Source organism: Blennius ocellaris, assembly GCF_963422515.1.
Source record: "Blennius ocellaris genome assembly, chromosome: 7".
NCBI lineage: Eukaryota > Metazoa > Chordata > Actinopteri > Blenniiformes > Blenniidae > Blennius > Blennius ocellaris.
In genome coordinates this window covers 15,106,246-15,122,575 of record NC_137656.1, presented here as the reverse complement: position 1 = coordinate 15,122,575, position 16,330 = coordinate 15,106,246, and the positions used below count along the sequence as shown (strand labels likewise).

At 43.5% G+C, this 16,330-nt stretch overlaps 3 protein-coding genes across 6 annotated transcripts in view; 2 read left to right on the top strand and 1 right to left on the bottom strand.

Moving 5' to 3' along the window:
• Nucleotides 1-454: 454 nt before the first annotated feature.
• On the top strand, nucleotides 455-5,688 carry mthfd2 (methylenetetrahydrofolate dehydrogenase (NADP+ dependent) 2, methenyltetrahydrofolate cyclohydrolase). Its single transcript, XM_080500186.1, has 8 exons — nucleotides 455-651; nucleotides 2,828-3,012; nucleotides 3,174-3,296; nucleotides 3,620-3,772; nucleotides 4,089-4,196; nucleotides 4,270-4,362; nucleotides 4,503-4,628; nucleotides 4,719-5,688. The coding sequence occupies exons 1-8, from the start codon at nucleotides 572-574 to the stop codon at nucleotides 4,865-4,867; spliced, it is 1,017 nt and encodes a 338-aa protein (XP_080356312.1). The 5' UTR covers nucleotides 455-571; the 3' UTR covers nucleotides 4,868-5,688.
• Nucleotides 5,689-6,359: 671 nt separating this feature from the next.
• Nucleotides 6,360-13,455, top strand: arl6ip4 (ADP-ribosylation factor-like 6 interacting protein 4). Of its 2 annotated transcripts, none has more exons than XM_080499811.1 (5): nucleotides 6,360-6,597; nucleotides 7,034-7,390; nucleotides 8,118-8,235; nucleotides 8,322-8,391; nucleotides 9,201-13,455. In XM_080499811.1, the coding sequence occupies exons 1-5, from the start codon at nucleotides 6,426-6,428 to the stop codon at nucleotides 9,252-9,254; spliced, it is 771 nt and encodes a 256-aa protein (XP_080355937.1). In that variant the 5' UTR covers nucleotides 6,360-6,425; the 3' UTR covers nucleotides 9,255-13,455. The 2 variants fall into 2 exon arrangements, with proteins under 2 accessions (XP_080355937.1, XP_080355936.1); XM_080499810.1 differs by having other exon boundaries at nucleotides 9,198-13,455.
• A 101-nt stretch (nucleotides 13,456-13,556) lies between these two features.
• The window catches only part of LOC308132017 (membrane-associated phosphatidylinositol transfer protein 2-like), a gene marked incomplete at its 3' end in the record, with an annotated part of 42,893 nt that continues 40,119 nt past the window's right edge, over nucleotides 13,557-16,330 (bottom strand). For all 3 annotated transcript variants that reach the window (XM_080498953.1, XM_080498951.1, XM_080498952.1), the window contains 7 exons: nucleotides 16,156-16,272; nucleotides 15,883-15,999; nucleotides 15,630-15,778; nucleotides 15,376-15,525; nucleotides 15,105-15,285; nucleotides 14,861-14,989; nucleotides 13,557-13,934 (listed from right to left, as the gene is read on the bottom strand). In XM_080498953.1, the coding sequence (XP_080355079.1) occupies nucleotides 13,557-13,934; nucleotides 14,861-14,989; nucleotides 15,105-15,285; nucleotides 15,376-15,525; nucleotides 15,630-15,778; nucleotides 15,883-15,999; nucleotides 16,156-16,272 (1,221 nt within the window). The remainder of the gene's footprint in view (nucleotides 13,935-14,860; nucleotides 14,990-15,104; nucleotides 15,286-15,375; nucleotides 15,526-15,629; nucleotides 15,779-15,882; nucleotides 16,000-16,155; nucleotides 16,273-16,330) is intronic.

Below are 16,330 nucleotides of genomic sequence, written 5' to 3'. Positions count from 1 at the left end.
GTGGAAATGGAAAAAAAAACTCTTGCTTTACAGTCTGGTTCTTTGCAGAACCAGACTCAGAGCTGGCATCTTTCACTCTGGACTAGAGGAGAGAGACAGAACCTGAACAGAGCCCCACTATGATTGTAAGCTTATGCATGTTTGTTGTTGGTTTTTTTGGACTGTGGGAAGAACTCACACAGGGAGAACATGCAAACTCCACAGAAACCCTCCAAAGCCCAACTCGGTGTCGAAATGAGGAGGTATTCGCGCAATCGGGCCCATAAATATGTTATATGTCATTCACGATCAATACTCTGCGAATGTGTGAATAATATATAGGTTCGGTGCGCGTATACGATCTCAGAATAGAAATCCTGCGCTCTGTGAAGTGAAGGTCTGGCGGCGGTGACGTAGGCCGCGTGCGTGCCGAGGAGCGGGGGGAGGGGCTTTAAAGCCTCGGCGCCCCGCTTTCCCGTTGCTGCTGCTGCCGCTGCTCCTTCTTCCCACTGCCTCTGTGCCAGCTCGCCAGGCCCGGGTGTCGCTTCCCCTTAAAGCTGCCGTGGTGTCTCTACTCGTCCCGCTCTCAGACATGGCAGCGGTCCGGACCCTCAGGAAACTGTGCCAACACGCGCAGCACCAAGTCTGTAAACTGCACACGTCCGCCTGGAGGTGAGTGCAACCGTACGACATGTGTGCCTTTCCCCCCGGTCACCAAACTGCTTTTTTTTTTTTTTTTCTTTTTTTTTTTTTACCACACCGCCTCCGAACGAAGGCCTCTATGTTATTTATTGGTCTCCGTGTGGACGGCGGTAAGTTTTACTCGGTGGGATTAGTTTGATCGCCTAGAGTACTGAATGTCCGCGGTCCGCGGCAAATTGTGGTGCGCCCCTAGCGGTTTGCCGGTAACATTGCAGCAGCGGGCTGGATGATGAAATCCGTGTTGGTGTTTGCACTTTGAGGAGCAGGTCTCAGCTGGAGGCCGAGGTGTTCTCTGCACACTGGGGGAAAAAGTCAAGCATTTCACTTCTGATCACTACATGAAGTCATGTAATAACCGAGAAAATACACATTTAGATCCAGGGATGAAAGTAACTAATTACACATGGGCAATTATTCAAACTCTATAGTAATTCTGAACATATAATTTAATCCATATTCAAGCACAAGGTTTACAGAGTACAATCCACAGCTTGAATTAACATTCAAATCTTTGGATCTGCTTTTTTTGGGTTGCAAATATGTTTATTCTATTAACAGCACATTCCTGTTTTATTCTCATGCACTTTTGTGTTTCTTTAGGACATGTGCCTTGAATGCAGATAGTTTAACATAGATTTAATGGCATGTATAGAAGGTCAGTTAAAAACTTATATTTGGAGTAGTCTATGATAAAAGTTCCTTATAACAACCTTACTTGTGAGTACAAAATGGAGCAGTAGTTGTACTTTAAACACATTTTCACGATTTCCTCCTCTCAACATATATCCTCATTCCTCAACATAGTTTGTGGTAGTTTCCAGTATTTCAGGACAATTGTGCAATTTAGGGTTTTTGTTGTATTATTTTCCTTCCTGGGTTTAATGACTTCTGATTATGAAATGTCTTTTTTTTTTTTTAAGCATGTCATGAACTGTGATTACAACACGTAATAATAGAAGTATGTAGAGTATGATTGCTTGTGTGTATGCCAGGCAGCTCTCCCTGCAGTCAGCTGATCGATGCCGTCGTGTCAGTTCGTTGTGAATTGGTGTCCCATGCAGGCACTTATTGGAAACGTGCTGAATGCAGCATGACCCTCGTGACTGAGACAATGTAATGAACTGATAATGCTTGCACTTCTAACGAAAGCAAGCCTCGTGACAGAATCCACCTCATTTGAAGATAATCCAAAACCTGAGTCCTCTTAATATGCAGGTTGTGACTGAACATCCCAACTTCTCCGAGTTTACTTTGAGATAACGACATGGTGATAAATTGTACAGGCTGAAAGACTAATGTGCATCATTGTTTGAATATTCAAAATAAAGAAAGCAAAGCAACTAAACTTTTTGATGCTGTGGTCTCGACGGATCGAGTCTTGCATTAGAAAGGCAGCTTTTTTTTCTTCTTTTTTTCCCTCTCCCCCTCTGTGGATTACTTTTGTCTTTTAAAATGTTGTGTGAGCCTAATGTGACACATTTCCTCTGAGGCCTGGTACACTGGCCCCTCACCCCAGTCAACCCGCACACCTCACACTTTTCTGTAAAGTTTAATTAGTTTTGGCATAGTACCAGCGGTGGTTACATCACTGCTGATGGCTCATTACTCTTCAGTTATTGACCCGCCCGTTTCTGTCTTGTCGTTGCATAACCCAAGAACCTCTTGGCAGTTTTCAACGCGGGACCAGCCAATAGGGCGGCGCTCACGGCGACTGTACAAACGTCTAACCAACATGTGCATGTCACTATATTTGGTGCGCAGCGGCTTGTAAATATTAGCCTTTCAAATTACTACGACTCTCCGAGGGTCCTCTTACAGTGTGTGACTGGATCGGGTGGAGACGTGCAGCGTCTAATGTTAGTGGTTCCAACTTTTAACCTCTAAAATTAGACACAGCTGTAACTTAGAAGTAATACTTGCCTCAGCTGTACAGTTGCGTTTCAGGTGTCGTCAACTCGGTAGCAAGTATTTAAATCAGCAGATCATTAATAGCACCGTGGGGATAACTTGGTTTAAAAAAAAAAAAAAAAAAAAGCCCTTCTCGGTATTTCCAGTGTTTACAAACCCTGAAAAAAATGCAAGGCAAAAAAAGTAAAAGTTTGCGTTTTAAAATGAATATCAAGATCAATATGTAATTCGTCCCCAGGCAGGAGGCAGTGGTCATCTCCGGAAGGAAACTGGCGCGGCAGATTCGGGACGAGGCTCGGGTGGACGTGGACAAATGGGTTTTAGCCGGCCACAGGAGACCCCACCTGAGTGTGATTCTGGTCGGAGACAACCCGGCCAGCCACTCCTACGTCCTGAACAAGACGCGGGCGGCAGCTGATGTCGGTAAGGTGGAGAAAGACAAACGGTCCTTGTGTGTGTGTGTGTGTGTGTGTGTGTGTGTGTGTGTGGATGCAGTGATTCTACAGAGTGGAGAGGGAAAAAAAAAATCTGTGAGCTTGTTCTTATTAGTTTGTTCACTTGTCTTCTCACGTTTCGCACCACAGGCATCTCGAGCGAGACGATCCTCAAGCATTCGGACATCAGTGAGGAGGAGTTACTGGACCTCATCTACAAACTCAATGCGGACCATCGCGTGGACGGCCTGCTGGTCCAGCTGCCTCTGCCAGGTACGCGACCGGAGCGGGTTGAGTGAGTGCAGGGGGGGTGGGGGGTGGGGGGTCGGCGCACGGGGAGGCTGAGGTCCGTCTGCGTGGCCAAGCAGGTGCTTTCAAGTGGCGGCCAACGAAGAGCACCTGCGAGTGAGCACGTGTAGACAATGGACCAGATGAAGCACTGCATCCCACCTGCCTGCTGTCTCTGAGGGATATTCGTTGTTGTTCAAAGCGGAGGCCGTCATTTGCTTTAATAAGTTTAGAATTCCTCACAGGAGGAGAAAGAGTGTCTGTGTGGATCCGGTCAGCCTCATCGTCACTCTCTCCTCTTCTGACAGAGCACATCGACGAGCGCGTGGTCTGCAACGCCGTGTCTCCCACCAAGGACGTGGACGGCTTCCACGTGGTCAACGTGGGTCGCATGTGTCTGGATCAGTCCGCCATGCTTCCCGCCACTCCCTGGGGGGTGTGGGAAATTATTAAACGCACAGGTAACGCCATCGCCACTCAAAATCTGTGTAAAGCGGCGATTAATTTTGATTATTGACGTCGCTGAAGAATGTCTTTTTTAATGGCTCCCCCAATTTGAGTTATTAAAGTAGATTGTAAATCCAGGTTCTGTAATCTTGAGTCGCTCTGGGTCGTTGTCTTGCTAACAGGAAGTGGGAGTATGTTACTGTATGTCAGCAGGCAACAGTGCCAGAATATTGCCGTTAATCATAATGATGTCACCTGTTGCGGGTGTCCCTAACTAAAGAATCCACGGACTAGTGTCTTGAGTTAACTCGTCGCACATTTATGTTCCAGGTATTCCTACTTTGGGGAAGAATGTTGTGGTTGCAGGACGCTCCAAAAACGTGGGCATGCCCATCGCCATGTTACTGCACACAGACGGTCGTCATGAGAGGCCGGGAGGCAAGTCTCCTTCACATGTGTTCTTAAAAGCCTTGTAATGCAAACCTCTACTGATGCCCCTGCGCTCCTGCAGGTGATGCCACAGTCACCATCTCTCACCGTTACACTCCAAAAGATCAACTTCGCCAGCACACTCAGATCGCCGACATCGTCGTGGCCGCTGCAGGTTTGTCTCTTTATTTTGTATGAAAATAAAATGGCGCGAGTGTTGAATCGATGCCTTTTTACAGTTTAAATGTTGCAATGACCACATGTTCGTAGTGGGGCAAGTCGGACTTCACAGAAGTGTGCGATTTGAACTTTCAGGAATCCCAAACCTGATCACTGCGGACATGATCAAGGAGGGAGCTGCTGTGATTGACGTGGGTATAAACAGAGTGCTGGACCCCGTCACCGGGAAGAGCAGGCTGGTTGGAGATGTGGACTTTGAAGGTATAGCTGGAAAGTGACGCTATTGTCTCGCATCCACGAAGCTGTCGTCGGCCATCTTTGACATTTTTTTTTTTTGCGTCTCGCTTTCAGGTGTGAGACAGAAGGCTGGATACATCACCCCGGTGCCTGGAGGCGTCGGACCCATGACGGTGGCGATGCTCATGAAGAACACCATCAAAGCGGCCAAGAATGTCCTGCTCTTTCCCCCGGAGAGGATTCGCATGGCTGCTGCGTCTTAAAGGGCCAGGGCACATTTACAGCAACACATTCCACCTCTCAGCACTACCACCCTCCGTCTCTCCACCTGGGGAGACCCCCCCGATGAACTTCCTTTGCACATGGACTGGGAAGACGATAGCTTTGGAGTCTCTTTCCGCTGAAGATTTTAACATCGCCCTAACTCTTGAGTACAGCCATGTTTAGACTGTTACCCTCCTCATGCAGTTTCACATGTTACGTAACCGGATTTTATCCATATTTATCATTTCTTCTTTGCGTTACTGAGGTTTTTAAGGATTTGTGGGTGGGGGGGGAAATATTTATTGCTCCAGTTTCACAACATTTGACGCTGAATGAAAATAGGAAAGGGTAGATGACTTGAAGCAGATTACTGAAGTCCGTCTGCGTTCCTCCGTTAGTTTAGCCTTCTGTACAAAAAGTGATAAGGGCTAACACCTTCAGGAACCAGTACGTTTTTAAAGACACAAGCTTTAAAGATTCACAATTGCCTTTGTACAAAAAAAAACTCTGAAATAAATATGTTCTCACATAGATGCTTTTGTTTCTTTAGATGATGTCGAATTATTTTCTCTACTCAGGATAAAAGACGATTATCTACGATTGTCGTTTCCGGGGTTGATGCCATCAAGAAAGTGATGAGAACACACTCAGAGCTGAGATCCTTTTCTTTTACGAGTTCAATAAATTTGACTAATTTTCTAATGTTTTTCTTAAGTTCATTAAATGTGACACCCTCCACCCACTGTTTTCACATTTCTTTCATTTGTAGTAGAGTTAACCTGAAAGTGGAATTGAGCTTCAATTCTGCTTGCACGTAAAATATTAAACTATTACACAGGCATTACATTACATGAAACCCAGAATATCAAAAATGTTGCTCTACATTGTTCTGTTAACATTTATTTTGTAAAATATATACTTTTGTTATAAGTTTGCATAATAAATACCTAAGTGGTTTTGTGTATGATGTAACAAATTTAAAATCACTGTTCATAAATTACTTGCATGTGGTCACAAAAAACCCACTGTGACAAAACTAATGACATAAAAGGTTTGAATACTTTTACGCAACACATCCACTGCTTTAAGTGAAAAAAACAAAACGATGAACAATATATAAACTTAAAACAGAAAATTACAATATTAGGTCAAATACAAATAATTATCATAAACACACACACACATATATATATATATATGTATAAGCAGCCTATTTTTTCCCCAATATGTCTCCATTACATTCATTATATGCACTTTTAATAAATCCTAAATGAACATTATTCGGGGGGGTGAAAAAACAAGCACTAATACACCATCGTGTTATGTTTTTATTTTAATGGATGTATGTGATACAATGATCTTTATCTGTGTTTAAACGATCTTTATCACAGTTTAGCGTCAGAACAACGCGCTAGATCAAAGTAGGAACTAGGAACCTTTATAACGCCGCCCGGAACATCGGCGGAAGGAAATCACCGACGAACACGGCTCAGTAAACAGCATTTACTCTCACAATCTCGTCGTCTTTGCAACCTTGAAACCAGCGTTTGGCTCCAGATGGATCGCAGCAGGTCAGCAGACCGAGCTGGACGAGAGAAGAAACCGGAGAAGAAGAGGAAGCGGACACGGTCCTCCTCCTCTTCCTCCTCCTCTTCCTCCTCTTCCTCCTCCAGCAGCAGGAGTCGGAGCAGATCATCCAGAAAGAAAAGTTCACACGGGAGCAGTCGAGGTTTGATCCGCATACCACGAGATCGGCACTGTTTGACATAAATTATTTGGTGTGTCCATTTCTTGCGGAATGAGTTGAAAAGGATTTCGTTCACAAAATAGATGCTCCAGTTCAAAAGTCTCATTCGCAGGCAGACAAACAGCACTTCCAGTTCCCCTCTGCTGTGCTTTTAGAGCAAACCAGCTGCCAAAGATCAGCCTGCAGGTTTACATGATGCAGAAAATACAACTAATTTATATAGTTGTATACAAATTAGTATGTATGTGTGTATATATATATATATATATATATATATATATATAATGAGCTGGTCCTCTGGGCTTTGGCTTGTACTTTGTACTTTGGCTTTGGCTTTGGCTTATTCTGAATGCTCTTTTTGCAGCCACTTACTTTTAATCATTCTATACAAGAGACATCTCCTCTGTTTGTTCCTCAGATGACAAAACGCAAAGAAAGAAGCACAGGAGACGCTCCTCTTCCTCATCGTCGTCTTCATCATCGGCTGCCTCCTCTTCCTCCTCCTCGTCTTCGTCGTCGTCCGGCGACGACAAGGCGAAGAAGAAGAAGAAGAAGAGCAAAGGCAAGAAAAAGAAGCTGAAGAAGAGCAAAGCGAAGCTCAAAAAGCAGAAGAAAAAAGAGGAGAAGATGAAGAAGAAGTTGAAGAAGAAGGAGAGGAAGGAGCAAAAGAAAAAGAAGAAAGTTGAAGCTGTGCCGTGCACGAGCCCGGTGGAGAAAGCAGTGCCTTTTCTGGAGGTGTGGCAGAGTGAGGAGGGGGCGGTGGAGCTGGGACCAGGTGAGACATCAACAGGATTCATGGAGCGGACAGGTCCGCAATTCATGCTCCAACAAGTGTTTGATCTAAAGTGGCAAGTTACACCACCATTTGTTCGTTGTTACTAGTATTTCAGGTACTTTCAGTGAAGAATGTAGACCATCTGGCAACTTGTTTCTTTTAATCTCTACGTTTCAATACAAATATTTGTAATTTATGCTTCTTATGTATGGCCGTGTAAAAAAAAAAAAAAACACCAAAAACTGGACAAAAACGCATTCTATGTTCAAACACGTTTAACAGTCGGTACTTTTTCTGAAAAGATCGTGAGTAAATAATACGAGTACCTTTGTCACTTGTACAGGCCCGTAAGTAGTGAAGGTAGAAACACAAACATGAATGAATTACATACAATGTTCCTTCCAGTCCAGTTCATAGCTGAAATCGTTTCCTGAATGTTTCCTTCAAATGTCTGAGATTGGCAGTTGGATTTATATTTAAAAGATATAATCTGAAATCTTTTTAAGGTGCAGCTTTAACTGAAACGGCATGAACCTGTTTTTTTCTTTCTAAAGGTAAACGGTCAGTAGCACCGTCTCAATGTTAGTGTCGTCATTTGACTGTAATCTGATGTCTTCAGTAACCTTGTCTTGTCAAAATGACAGCAAAGACGACACACAGTCCAAAGAGCAATATCGAATCCTTTTTCTCACACAATCCTGATGGTTGCTCTGCTTGTCCTGTGCAGTGATGACGGACGAGCAGAAGGCTCGGCTCTCCACGAAGAGACCGCTCACCAAGGAGGAGTACGAGGCCCGGCAGAATGTGATCCGCAGGGTGGTGGATCCTGAAACCGGACGCACCAGGTGATGAAACGAGCCGTCACGGGCTGGTGGGGCGACAAACTCTCCCGTCCACTGAGACCATGTCTGTCCAAATTGCTCTCCTCCAGACTGGTGAGAGGCGAGGGAGAAATCATTGAGGAGATCGTCAGCCGAGAGAAACACAAAGATATCAACAAGGTAAAAGAGAAGGTCCACAAGCGGAGCTTTTGTGAAATGAAAGCAAAATGTTACCCTGTGCGGCCGTTATGAAACTCTCGTTTAGCTGCGTCGTACGTTTCGAAGTGGTTTTCTGTTCCAAGTCCACTCATAACGGGTCGTTTCCGTCATGAATCGGTCTGATCAGCCCCCCCCCCCCCCCCCCCCCCCCGACCTCAACAAGTCATTTTCCTTATATTTTACCTTTAACAACTCATTGTTTGTGAAGTCTAGAAATAGTTGTGCATTAAAAAAAATAAATAAAAAATCCTCTTAGATCTGCCATAATTCAATTAAATAGTAAAACCTCCCTCTATTTTTGATGTAGCAAGTAAAAAAAAAAAAAAATACAGGATATATATACAGGAGTGTATTGTTCAGATAAGTTATAATCAAAATGTTTAGTGGTGTTATAATTTTCAAACACATTTGTACGAATCATTTTCGAATCAGGGCAAACATACTGGTCATAAAAGTAAAGATTATAATAATGCATTACATATCAGAATGCCATCAGCAATATGTTTTAGCAAGTTAGTGGAACTATAAGGCATCTCGGTTTCATAATGCCTTTTCTCTTTTTTCCATCCTTGATGGCAGATCAGATGTGAAATGTGCTTTTTCTTACCCACTGAGATGCTCAGTCTGAACTTGAGCAGGTCGTATTGAACATGTTTTTGTTGTTGTTGTTGTGATATGATTTGACCTAACCTTTAAAAGCAGCTGCACATGTGACCCCAGGTGTTGTTTTGCAAGTGTAATTAACTGAACGTCATTTGACTCTGCAGCAGGCGACGAAAGGAGACGGAAACGCCTTCCAGAGAAAACTGGGCACCAACAGATAGAAAGTCTCGCCTTCGCAGCTTCACTTCTTCGTCAAGCGTTTTGTCACTTCAGCTCAAACTGTGAAAATACATCCAGAACATTGACTATAATGTGCAGTTTTTAGGAAAAGCATTGACTTGAGAGATTGTTTTTCAGAGCTTTTAACTGAGGGTAGATTAATTCTGATCGATTCTGCTACTCATAATTCTAGTCCAGCCGCTGGACGACACCTCGAATGTACAAATTGAGCGATCTTTATGTTTGAGTTCATGTTGATCACAAATGAAATGGAAATTTTAACGTGTTGAGTTAATTGAAGAGCGAAGGGAGCAGCAACAACGCAGCACGATGACGTCTGTACAATTTAGTTTACATTGATTCATGCATTTCTACTTTTTTCTTTTTTTTATGTATTTCAGAGTGTTTTTGGAACGATTCAGCCTGAACAACTTTGGTTCAGCAAACTTACGTTGCATGTTTATTTAAAACATAAAGATTGAGCCTGCTTTCGTTTCCTCGCTACAGATGTAGATGTTCCCTCACGTTTCCTTTCATTTGTCTTTTTGAAACCAGTTTCCATCTGTGTGAATCATTGAAATCAAGTCTCTCTTCATTGCGGATACATTTGTCACAATCCGTCTTCTGAAGATATTCTCCTTGTAAACTGCATTCAGTTCTTGTGTTCTTAAAAGTGTGTGGGGGAGGGGGAGAAAAAAAGTCCGTCACCCAGTTGTTCTTTATATGTTCTTTATACACTGTACATAAAAACACAAGGGAATGGATACAATTAAATTATCCAAAACCTACAAGATACACACCCTGTACAATTAAAATATTTTCCAAGCATGATTTACCGTGTGATGTTGTATGTACACAGCTTGTGAATGCTCACACAGTTGTGGCATTGCATTAACCCGGGGGGTGGGGGACAATTGGCGAAATAATTCTTCCTCCTTTTTCTATATTTTCTCCAAAACAAACTGCAGCCCCTTAATAAAATATGGCCTTTTCCTGTTAATTCTACAAGAACAGTCTATCTCTTTACGTGAAGCCTGTCAGGCTGTGAGCAGCCTGCAGTCGGTCGGTTTAGGCCTTGCGACACATGGTAATAATGTAAGGCAGAGAAGGCAAGTGTAAGGCCTCCGGTAAATGTGTGTGTCAGTCGCAGACTCCAGGTGATTGTCTGCCCAGAGGTATCCAGACGTCACAGATCACCGCTTCAGCTTTTACATTCTCTGGATTTCAACATCCAGGCCGCTCAGATCAGGGAGAAATGACTCAGTAAGTTACTGACGGTAGATGAGGGCATGTTTTCCAGCATCGTCGGTCCATTTATTTCCCTGCTTTCCACACACACGTGCATAAACCAGCAGCTTTTTTTGTAAGAATTATGGCTTCAAGCCGAATCTCGCCGAAGTCAAAACGCAGAGGAACAAGTCCTGATTTTGAGTTTAAAGGTCCCTGCAAATGAGGACTTTGGATAATGGAGAAATTATAAATGACATCTCTGTATAAATGAACACAATTCAACAGCTGCGCGAACTGAACCTTCAAAATGCTCATCTTGCATGCTACCTCCTTCAAAAACTGTTTTTTCTGCAGCTAAACGGCATCATTTTGGGGTGTACTGTACCTCATGATGTGACAAAGCAGATTTGTTTGGATGCCCCCTGTGCTGGAGACAATCGCAGCCAAAAAAAAAAAAAAAAAGAAACTCGGCATGTCGTTTCAACGAGGAGAAAAATCTGACTGCAATGTGTCACACCCTCTGTGGCACTTTGACACGAGAAAAGTTGCCGGTTTAAAATGTGCATCTGTGCGTTTGGGCAGTGCCACTTGATGTCGAGACGCCCCTCTGCGACTCGACGTCTGTTAAATATGTGCCTGTTTAACTGATTGTCAAATGCACTGTGATGTTTCCTCAACAGTCTGCTTGATCCGGTGGAGAGGCTCATATTGCACATTTTCCCTTTCATTCGAGCCCATATTGGTCTGTTGCACTGAACTCTGTGCATCGTCTGAGGGACAAATCAACATTGTTTGAATGAATAAGTCACAACTATTGTTTTTTTGGGGTTTTTTTGTTTGTTTTTTTTAAACCCTTTTTAGAAACAAATGTAAAACAGCATAACGTAAATCTTAGCTCTTGTGTTCCTACTTCCAACAGCTTATTGTACAGAATTTACAATTTACCCATTTTATTCCTCTGAAGGCGCAGCGGAACAGAGACGGAGACCTTAACCTAAGGAGGATCATCTATGAGAACATTCAACGCTTCATTTACAGCGGAGGGATAAGCAGACAGCAGCCATAACCCATGTTTCCAAAATAGTAAATAACAAACATACATTATATGACACAAGGTCAAAGTTCTGTTGATACAACTCTGGTGATCTGTGAGTCAATAATAATAATAATAATAATGATCTTTAAAAACAAAGTACTGTGCTAGGAGAAAAAAAAACCCTCACAGTTTTGGCTGCTGCAACTGAAGTTTGAAGAGAAAGTTCACGAAATAGCTAAAGAAATCTTGAAAGACTATTTTGTTCACAAAATCGGTACATTTTAAAATATCTATATTTTTAAATAACAATAATTATCATCGATCAATAATCCTGAATGAGTTGGCGGTTTACCAACAGAGTAAAGAAGACACTTGAAACAGGTCTCCAATAGACCAGATACTAAATCTACACTATAATGTAACAATTATGTACAAAGCCTTGTTAAGGGCGTTCAACTACATATAGTTCCACAAAATCTACTCCGTTTGTACACAGGAGAACCGAGTCGCTCCCTCTCCCATCCCACACAGCATATCGTTCTATACTGTTTTACTTTGGCACATTAACTGTACAGTAGGGCGTGATCCCCCCGCTGCGGATTCATACATTACTCCTTCAGGAAAGTACAGCAGCACAGTAATGAGTGTCATGGTCAAATGCTAGAAAAAAAAACTAAATATATATATATATATATATATATAATCCATTTCAGCTGCAGTTAAAGGGTCATTTTAAAATTTTCCTCTTGTGGCATTTGGGGGAATCTTTGCATCTAAGAGCGGAGCTGAAAACAAGCAAGAGAGGACTGTATAAGTTAGAATATTCAGTTTCAGCTGTTTGTAATGTGTGTGAACTCCAATTCATCCATCTAAAAAAAAACAACAACAATTTTTTATCAAAGCCTAGCATCACGAGGACAAGCCTCCACCAGCTGATATTTGATTTAGCGCGAGATATTGGTCACCGGGTCAACACACACAGAGGCCGGCGATCACACACATTGTCACCTAATTTTAGCCAATGAATGAACCAACATGTCTTTAAACAGGAGCAACGCAGAAAGCACAACACAGAAAGGCCTCTAAAACCAACAGTGAAACTGGGCTCTTCTTACTGTGAGAGTGCTAAATGCTACACCGCTGTGCAGCTGTACACAGAAACGCACGATGTCTGGGAGAAATTTAGTTTCGCTCAAAGAGCATAGACTTGGATTGTTGGATTACTAGCAAAAGAGAAAGTGAGTGCACAGGAAGAACAGGCAAACTGACCCTAAATCGAGAAGCCAATCATTTGATATTAACTTTGTTGTATATCGGCTTTGTTGGTAAAAAATAAATAAATAAAAAATGAAATTAATGAAAATTTTCGTCTTGAATTTGTTTGATTTAAAAAAAAAAAAAAAAAGACACATTCAGTCCAGTTTCACCTGATTCTCAGCTCTGCTCCATGACTAACATATATGACATAAAAAGGACGTAGCTTATAAAGTACCATCCACAGAGTTTGTCTCTGTAGTGACTGTTGTGCTTGTGTCGGCCACAACACAGTGCCAGTGACGGAGCAGGATCAGCACGTGGACCTGATACAAGCTGTCTGGAACAACTGTTGTGTTGTTTGCTGCAAAAAAGCAGCACGGAGTGCTTTTGTGTGTGTAACCGGCTCCTCTAGGAGCCTGTTGAAGGAGGGAAACTGACCTTGTATTCAATATTTACTAAACACCAGAAGCATTCTGGATCCTGACAGGATTATCTTGTGTCTGTCTCAGGACCAGTCCTCTTGAAATGCCTGTTGTGTCAGTTTTACAATGAATAGAGCTGCAGCTTTGGTCCATAAATGCTTGTTTTTTAATGTGACTGCTGTTAGTTTGATATAAAGAGTGGTTTGGAGCACCTGATGTTTTATTTATGTGGTATTTACCCATCTGGTGCGCACCCAACTGTTTTTTCCCCCCCGCTCTTTATGTCTCTTCCCCAGCCTTGTGTTTGCGAGTCTCTGCTGAAAGGGAACTCCCACATTGTCCCACCCCCCTCCCTCGTCTCATTTCGGGCTGAATATTCCCGGTTCCAGCTTGGTGCTGCTGCTGCGGCCCCAACAGCTTGCAGTGATGCTCATGCTGCGCTGCGTCGCTCCCTGGCTGTAAGTGCGATCCAGTCGCTCCCTCTCCAGCCTCTCGCTGTCCGACTGGCTCTGCGTGCGCTCCGGCCTGTTGTGTATGCTGCCCGTTGGGGAGCTGGGGGCCGGCTGCGAGGAGATGGTACGCAACAAGTGATTCCTCTTCCTGAGGAAGTCGCTGTTCGCGCCCAGACCGAAGCTTCCTTTGCGTAGCACCATGCGCGCACTGCTGGACTTGGCAGGCCGAGAGCGGTGGTTGTACTCCAGCTGGGACAAGTGAGCTGCGTATCCCTCCGTGATGAACTGTTACGATGACAAGAGCAAAGGCAGTAAGACTTGGATGCAGTGGTATTTTTCTTGTTTCTCCTGGTTCTGTTTTTATCATGAAGTCATTTTTTGATTTCGGCCACGTCCAACCTTTGGTAATTAAAAAAACAAAACAAAAAAAAACAAAACTCCATTCCAGCTTTAGCTTTTATGAAGATTAAAATCAAATTAAAGTGTACATTTCTACCAGAATATCATGTCTTCAATGGCGTGTTAATGAGTAACTGGTAAGTGGGAAAGGCCCCACAATCCCTCTGAAAACAGTAAAACTTCACCTGATATGCAGGTGGTCGAGAATTGCACTCACTCTGTAACAAATAAAGGTATTTTCACCCTAAATCCTGTATAGGACCTGTCCGGAAATAGGGTGTGAAAATAAACTGCATCTTCAGAGATGAATTTTATTTCCCTCTTTTCAGGACTGACAGCGGCTATAAAGTGGCACCGCAGGTTTGGTTTGGTGCGATGCTCTTGTAACGTGAATGCTGCAAACTGGGAAATATGACGTTTCCAATTAGTAACTACACTAGTTTCTAGCTGCGTGAAGAAATATCTGTATATTTTGCATATGTCTTTTGATACGTGCCTTTGCAATCTATAATGTATTTCGTGGGGTGTACACCTCCTAAAAACACTATGCAGCCACATAAGCACTGTTAAACTTGTTTCCCTGACAACAACAAGACACAAGTTTACATATGTAAATAATAACCTGATCCAGATCAGCGTACACAAATACCAATAACCACGAAAATATAGCTCAATTGATGATGAGGCTGGTGTCATAAATTAAATTATCTTTCTAGTAAGAGTGTCTACTTATTCTCGCAATGCCATGAAGCAATAATCCGTAAGGAAACCGCATTCTTTGCCAAGCTTTGTAGTAACTGATTGACTGGTACCTGGCACTGGTGCTGCATCTTCTTCGAAGGTCTACCAACAATGTATATTTGAGTTGCGGGGAGGCCGATCGAGGTGTAGACGGAAATGTCTTTGGTTGATCCGTAGCCAGCGAAAATCTTCATGTGAGCCTGAAATCAGTCAAAGAAAGAAAAGAATCATAAAGAACTGTGAATACCAGTCAAATCACAACACAACTGGTAACACTGTGACCCAGTTGTCGATCGATGCCTTCCAAACACTGACTTCGGTTAGAGTCTTGAGGAAGTTCGCCTTGTGCCTGAGTGGGTCGTGGACCAGGCCGTCACAGAAGGAAACGATGCCATGAGGAAAGTTGTGCTGGGACAACCAAGCCACTACCCGCTGCTTCTGCATGTCTGGGCGTCCAGTCACGTAAATGATCAAGTAGCCCAAATCCTGCCAGTGCCTACATTCAGGAGAGAGGGAGTCAGATAGGCCAAGTTAAAAAGAAAAACCTCAGCCTTGAGACGATCAGACACGAGGAGCGGATTCATACCTGACGACATCCACAGCTCCTGCCCTCACTTTAGGATCGCTGCCCATGATGGAGACACTCGCAGCAAAAGACCCATCAATGCTGAAAACGACAAACTCTGTGCCACGTGGGATAACGGTCAGGTAGCTGTCTGCACATGTGTGGTCACCCCTGAGGAGTACAGAGAGCAAAGCTAAATATGTGACCTGAGCCCAAAAGGAGAAGGTGGAAATGCAAAAAAAGAAATGTAAAAAAAATTGGCAAGTTAATCTTACCTGACAACCATTTTGACGGGGTAGACTCCTATCCCCAGACGCTTGTCCTCGGGGATGACAAAGGACACACGGCCGCTGCTGTTGGTCACCTCTGTGTTGAAGAAAACCCATTCACCTGACGGAGGCTGTGTCATGATATGGAGGTCAACCTATGAAAACAAACACGTGTCATTCCCCGATTGTGAAGCGAGAACCGACACGGGTCGCAGGAAGCAGGCTACTGTGGCGGAAGAGATGACGGACGGGTGTTCACCTTCTCCCCGGCTAAAGTGACCATGTCCAGAGGACCGTACATGAAACGGCCTGTCACCACCTGCTGGTTGTCTTCAGTGAACACTGCGTCGTTTACCCGGTGGTTGGCAGTGACATTCTGTCAAGTGAAGAAAGGAGAGGCACAAGATGAAGTGCTGTTTTAAGTATATTTCATTCAATAAACCCTGTTTTTTTTTTGTGTGTGTGTGTGACAGGCAGTACTGGAGCAGCATGAAAAAAGTGGGTTGTTTTTTTCTAAAAACCTGGTACCCACCCTGATCTTGACGTGAGTTCTCTTGCGGAGCCACTTTTCTCGAGGCTTCGAGGGTGTGAATTCAGACACTTCCTTTCCATCAAGCTCCAAAATACTTGAGTTGTCGTGCCTCATGACCTATGAGACATTGTAATGACTCACCTCAGTGTGTATACAGAGGCCACAGAACTTGCAG

Coding starts and splice junctions, on each gene's coding strand:
- mthfd2 (XM_080500186.1), top strand. CDS start 572: ATGGCAGCGGTCCGGACCCTCAGGAAACTGTGCCAACACGCGCAGCAC. Junction 3,013..3,173: donor GCGGGCGGCAGCTGATGTCG/GTAAGGTGGAGA, acceptor TTCGCACCACAG/GCATCTCGAGCGAGACGATC. Junction 3,773..4,088: donor GGAAATTATTAAACGCACAG/GTAACGCCATCG, acceptor TTTATGTTCCAG/GTATTCCTACTTTGGGGAAG.
- arl6ip4 (XM_080499810.1), top strand. CDS start 6,426: ATGGATCGCAGCAGGTCAGCAGACCGAGCTGGACGAGAGAAGAAACCG. Junction 8,236..8,321: donor CCTGAAACCGGACGCACCAG/GTGATGAAACGA, acceptor GCTCTCCTCCAG/ACTGGTGAGAGGCGAGGGAG. Junction 8,392..9,197: donor AACACAAAGATATCAACAAG/GTAAAAGAGAAG, acceptor TTGACTCTGCAG/CAGGCGACGAAAGGAGACGG.